The sequence below is a fragment of the Fragaria vesca genome, linkage group LG7 (assembly GCF_000184155.1).
Source record: "Fragaria vesca subsp. vesca linkage group LG7, FraVesHawaii_1.0, whole genome shotgun sequence".
In the NCBI taxonomy this organism is placed as follows: domain Eukaryota; kingdom Viridiplantae; phylum Streptophyta; class Magnoliopsida; order Rosales; family Rosaceae; genus Fragaria; species Fragaria vesca.
The window spans coordinates 11710907-11717215 of NC_020497.1; the positions used below are offsets into that span (position 1 = coordinate 11710907).

The 6309-nt window shown below is 41.7% G+C and overlaps 2 protein-coding genes across 2 annotated transcripts in view; both read left to right on the plus strand.

The window, feature by feature from the left end:
- LOC101292557 (ribosomal RNA processing protein 36 homolog) overlaps positions 1-1093 on the plus strand; it is a 4386-nt gene extending 3293 nt beyond the window's left edge. The window contains exons 9-10 of the mRNA XM_004308589.1: positions 667-713; positions 807-1093. Of these exons, the coding sequence (XP_004308637.1) occupies positions 667-713; positions 807-908 (149 nt within the window). The 3' untranslated portion in view covers positions 909-1093. The remainder of the gene's footprint in view (positions 1-666; positions 714-806) is intronic.
- A 167-nt stretch (positions 1094-1260) lies between these two features.
- On the plus strand, positions 1261-2995 carry LOC101301426 (UDP-glycosyltransferase 73C5-like). Its single transcript, XM_004307123.1, has one exon. The coding sequence runs from the start codon at positions 1312-1314 to the stop codon at positions 2740-2742; it is 1431 nt and encodes a 476-aa protein (XP_004307171.1). The 5' UTR covers positions 1261-1311; the 3' UTR covers positions 2743-2995.
- The last annotated feature ends 3314 nt before the right edge of the window (positions 2996-6309 follow it).

Sequence of the window (6309 nt, forward strand, 5' to 3'; positions counted from 1 at the left end):
TCTCCTCCTCTCTCTCTCTCTCTCTCTCTCTCTCTCTCTGTGTTTCTGGTACTTTTATTCAATACCTCACAGATGCACGAAAAGCAAATTTCTGAGATCTCAACTTCAGAATCATCAATCATCATATAAGGAGCTACACCGTTAACAAAATAACTCCAACCTAATCATTTGGAGCCCAAGTGGAGCATCAGCCTTGCTACTTCTAATATGTGTGTCAGAATCAAAGAGTAGATTCTAATTTGTGTGTTAGAATCATCTTTCATCATATAAGGAGCTACACCGTTAACAAAATAACTCCAACCTAATCAATTTAGAGCCCAAGTGGAGCATCAGCCTTGCTATTTCTAATTTGTGCGTCAGAATCAAAGAGTAGAGACTATGAAGCAGGACATAATTATTGCTGCGGCTGTTCTTTTCTGTTCTTTTTTCTTTATTTTCTACTCCCAATATTTTGCAGTGCAGTGCATGATAATGCATTGGTAGTGATGCTAAAGATTCATTACATGTTTGATGGGTGGTGCTATTAGTTGTTCCTAGTTTTCTAGTAGTGTTTCCTTGCAACTATCAAGTTGCATTAATGTGAAGGGTTGTGTAGTATATTCTTTCAGCATATGTAAGCAAGCAGATATGATCAAGTACTGATGATTCAAATTTTCTTGATTGCAGCTGATATCCGGAAGAAACGACTTATTGAAAAGTATAAAAATCTGGAGGTACCTACTTTCTTTTAACGTCCAAAATGTTCCTTTGGGAGGGTACTGCTTTGGTCCTGATGGTTTTGGAAACTAACCTTTTCGTGTGATCAGGGATCTGGCAAACTTGATAACTTCTTGGAGCAAAGGCGAAAGAAGAATGCTTCAAAGGACCACAGATACATGCCGTACCGTAGACCTGACAACATTGAGTAGCCAACTTAGTCTCACTTGGTTGAAGCAGCATCACTTCACTCTCATTTTAGGATTTATAGGTACTCAAGGGTTGTTTCCTTGAGCTGCAATTTGGTTGATAATTTTGTTGAGTATACCAAAACAAAACAAAAAAAAGCTACTATGAGACTTTGATGGTGTGGATATTGGTAATCAATTTTATTTTCACATCAGAGTATGTGGAATAGATTTGCTTTAGTAGATACAAAAGAATTAACTAATCTAACGGTCAACGATAAAAGTCAAAGGTAGTCAAAAGTAAAATTATTTATATATATATATATATAGAATCAAGTTCGTTGAAGCTCAGTTGGTGACCGACTGACAGTTCTCCTCCTCATCTATAAACCCATATCCTTCCAAATAATCCGATCAGCGAGCAACCATGGCCGGAGAGATCTTCGTAATTTCAGCAGCCGGGCAAGGCCACCTCCAACCCTGTATGGAGCTCTGCAACCACCTCCTCTCTCTCCACTACCACACCACCATCGTCATCCCCTCCTCTCTCTCCTCCGCCATTCCCTCCTCCTTTTCCCAAAACCCACTCTCCCAAATCGTCCCCGTCACCGCCTCTTCCGACCCTCCCCGACCCGGACCCGACCCGCTCCGCCAGCAAGCCGCCCTCGACCTCGACCGCCACCTCGCCGCCCGCCCCGCCTCCGCTCCCCGCCCTCTCTGCGCCGTCATCGACTTCCAGATGGGCTGGACCAAGGAGGTCTTCTGGAAATTCGACATCCCCGTCGTCGGATTCTTCACCTTCGGCGCGTGCGCCGCCGCCATGGAGTGGGGAGCGTGGAAGGTCCAAGCCGCCGACCTCCGCCCCGACGAGATCCGCCCCATTCCCGGCCTACCGGACTCAATGTCTCTCACTTATTCCGATCTCAAACGCAAGTCCGGCGGTCCGCCACGTGGCGGTCCCGGCGGCCCGAAAGGTCCGCCGGGCGGAGGCAAAGGAGGTGGAGGAGGAGGAGGTCCGCCGAAACCGGGGAACCGACCGCCGTGGGTCCCGGAGGTGGAAGGCTCCGTAGCGCTGATGTTCAACACGTGTGACTATCTGGAGCGTCCGTTCATCGACTACATGACCGATCAAATGGGGATTCCGACGTGGGGAGTGGGCCCGCTCTTACCGGAATCATACTGGCGGCCGTTGGATTCTTCGATCTCCCACCGTCAGATCAGAGCCCAGCAGCGGCAATCGAACTACACCGAAAACGACGTCGTGGGATGGCTGGACGCAAAGCCCGGCGGGTCGGTGCTGTACGTGGCGTTCGGGAGTGAAGTGGGCCCGACAGCGGAAGAGTACCCGCAGCTGGCCAGCGCATTGGAGGAGACAACCGGGCCGTTTATCTGGGTCATCCAATCCGGGGCAGGGGGGTCCGAACCCGGGTACTACCCTGACGGGTTGGAGAGCAGAGTAGGAGAGAGGGGTTTGATAATAAAGGGATGGGCGCCACAGCTGGTGATACTGAGCCACCCATCAACCGGTGGTTTCTTATCACATTGTGGCTGGAACTCAACCGCCGAGGCATTGGGCCGGGGCGTGCCCTTTTTGGGCTGGCCGGTGAGAGGTGATCAATACTTTAATGCTAAATTGGTGGTGAACTATCTCAAGGTCGGGTACAGAGTTGCGGAGGATTTGTCGGAGATGGTTAGGAAGGAGGACATTGTGAGAGGAATAGAGAGGCTGATGGGGGATGAGGAAATGAAGAAGAGGGCGGTGGCGATAAGGGAGAAGTTTGAGGATGGGTTTCCGGCCAGCTCCAAGGCCGCATTGGATGCTTTTGGTGATTTTATTACTAGCCAAAAAGCAACTTAGAAGTTATATACATGAATGTTGTGATGTGTTTGTTGTGTGCTGCATGTAGTATGCTTGATTTGATGCTCTGTGGCTGCATTTAGTCCGACTCTTGTTGACTGACGCAGCATGCTTGAGTGTTTAAGAGGTTATGTATAGTTTGTGAGACCTTGTGCTAATTGCTTCACCAAGTAAAAAGCTCAGTGGCTCAGTAATGTTATAAATAGTTTGGGTGTATTAACTTTTGTAATATGTTGGTATTGAATAATTCTACAGAAGATTGTTCCTCCATTGACTACACTACTGTGTGCTTTTTCTGATTGGGTTTTTGTTGAAATTACCTGATTCTGATTCATGGATCCATTCTTTTAGTTATACAGCGGTGTTTCCAGATTTGGTACGCTATTCATAGTGGGCCTGTACAATGGTTCATGGGCAGGTAAGTGTTCAAGCATTAGATTTTTTATTATTATTATTATTATTTTTTATTTTTTATTTTTTTTTATGCATGCCTAGCTTCCAAAGACAGTTCTGCACCATACTTGATGAAAAAAATTATTCAGCCATCTCAGCTTCTGTCTGTATTTCAGGGTCATAGAAATAGGTTTGTCCCTCAGTAAATGCTTTCTGTTTTCTTTTTGTTTCCTTTTATTTTTCTGATTTAAAACAGAATGACTTAAACAAAAAGTCACCTGTATTCTGATGTCATAAGACTGTAAGACTGCTAATTCACTTAAAGTAAAAGCATAATTATATAAAACATAGAAAAAATAAAATAAAATTCTGACCCACAAATTTGGCTGAATCCTTAATCCTGTTAAAGTATTGTCTAATTATATAGAACCCACAAAAAATTCTCATTATTAATCCACTTCTGAACTATTTCTAAGGGAACAAGAGCACAAAGAAATCTATTAGCTAGTACAAATAGAATGAATTGCTATTAATATTGCTTCAAATTGGGTAGGTACATGATGGTATGACCTGGTTTGTTAAATTATTTTAAAAGTTCTCCAGTTCAGTATAGGTGGCTCATGATTACCCCATGGTCTCAGACTAATAGGGACTGGCTGGTGAAAATATTATGGGGTATTGTTTTCCTTTGCCTTGCAACATATATAGTTAGTAAATGAAGAGCTGGATGCATATCACCATTGAATTTGGCCTCTATATTAATATATCTTGCAAGCCGCTATTGATTGGTCCGCTGCTAACAAAGATGATACTCTGCATAATAGTAAACTGTAAAACAGAAGTTATGCTCTCTCAAGGATGGCTACAAATTGTTGACTGTAGATGCAGTTTCATAAGATAAGAGATGGCAACGGTGAGTGGCATGGTAGGTTCACTGGTTAATCAGGGAAAGATTTGACCTGGATGGGAACAACAGTTGTTTATTCTGAGACTATCAGATTTGGATGGATTTCCAGCTCGAAGTTGGGTTGCTAGAGAGAATGTTAAGTCTGCTACTTGTTAAAGAAGACATTTTTTTGGCTCATATGCTTGTTACTGTGGTTGGTTATGTGCAAAGGAAATTGAATACATATTACAGATGCACTATATGTTTTCAGCAGTTCAATGGATAACAGATGTGCTTTATGTTCTTACCCGAATGCTTTAGAATAAAAGGTGGCTCCTGATGTTCGCTGGTCTCAGAATAAGAAAATTTGCTGAAAATTTGAGATCTCAGAGAAAATACTGATAAGGTATATTGGGGTAGTGTTTTCCTTTGCCTTATGACAAATATGGAACTGTAAATGAAGAGCTGGATTGAACCATATCACCATTGAACTTGGCTCTATATTTATATATTTTGCAAGCTGCTACTGATTGGTCTTCTGTTAACAGAGATGATACTATGCTTAGAAGTAAGAACCATGGTATGCTCTAATGGTTCAAGCTAAAACCTATTAGTTGTAGATGTGGCCTGGTCATGATAGCAATGGTTGCTGGTTGGTAGTTTCACTGCTTAATGGGCAGAGATTTGACATGGATAGGTTGTTATCCTGAGACTCAGATTCTAGATGGATTTCCACAGTTGAGGTCATGGGGCATGGATACTATAATTGGGCTGGTTAGCGGTAAATCATCTCATGGCTGGGTGCAGATTTGCTGAAGAATCCAGAATTAGCAGAGATAGAGTGATAGACTAAACAAATGCCATGATTTAAGCACAGAGCTGATGGGGAATTATGATATGCAGAGCATGCCATGGTGATATGACATAAGTTGATGACGGGTTTCTCGCAAGCAAGGAGACTGCATTGGTTGGTTTCTTTTCTGATTTCAGACATATTTTCCAAGGGCATGTGGACAATGTTTAATCTGATGCTTTGTGGCTGTATTCCTTCAGCAATTTGGGTGACACAATGAGGCTTAAAGAGATCATATACAGTTTCTGAAACCTACGAAAATTTGATGGGGTCATGGTACTTCTTTGGTTCACTTGGCGAAAGTTGGAGCTTGGGACTTTGGTTTCAGGAGATAGTGGAACATCTCGTAAGTATTACAATCTACTTAACAATAAACTCTCACATTTACCTTATCAGTTACTCTGAGAGTATAATTGACTTTCTATTCTCTGAGAGTGTTGCATAAGATCATGGAAACACAGCAAAATTTACTCTTAATGGAAGCACTGAAGCAATGGTTATGTTTTTGGTATACTAGAAGTAGTGCCAACACTCAACAGTCTACCAGCTAGATCATCAGTTGACGAAGTCCTTGTGCCTGACGATCCCAGCTCTTGTTGTTTCCATGACTGGTTAGCTTTCTTGCTGTTAACTTTGGTTACCTTTTATCCAGTGGAAATACTGCAAAGGTATGGTTTGCAGTGCTCGTATGAAATCACATTCTTCTTTGTCATCAATCACTTTGTGTCATTTTAATGTAGAATACTTTTGTTACTATTACTTTGCTACTTGATCATATTTCATTCATTGGTGTTTGGAACATCATTCAGTCTGCAGTTGTTTTTCTTGAAATTCATTTCTCACCGAACTGGTTGCTTCATGATAAGTATCAGACACAATCTCTCTGTAATCCTTTCACCTAATTTAAAGGAAATAGTTCAAAATACCCAGAGGCATTTTTACTTATATTTTTTATTTGGGAAACAAATATCTGAGAAGTGACTCTTCTCAGTGGTACATATGCTTTCGGTTGTCATTCTTTGTATCTATGATTGTCATTTTGGTAAATGCTAAAAGGGTGACTCTTTCTTTTCTTTTTTAAATAATTTTTTTTTCTTTTTTTTTTTTTTTCTATTTTCTGTTTAGATAGGTTCAATAGCTACCTTCTGGTTAGGCACATGCATGGAATGGTATAATGTGGGCTTGTTGGGACATTGTTGAAGTGATATAAAACTTAAGTCTGTTCTGTAGTAGTATCTTGGGGCTCAAACTGTGTTTTAGCTTGTGATTGTCTGAGAAGACAGTGTTTGGCTGTTTGCCAATAAAAGCAGAGAGTAATCAATATTTGGTATGACTAATTGCCAATAATGGTTGTTTGCCTAGTTGATTGCAGAATGAGTTGATTTTCATTATGATTGTTTTTCCCAGTATTACTTATTCTGAGTTTTTTTTTTCC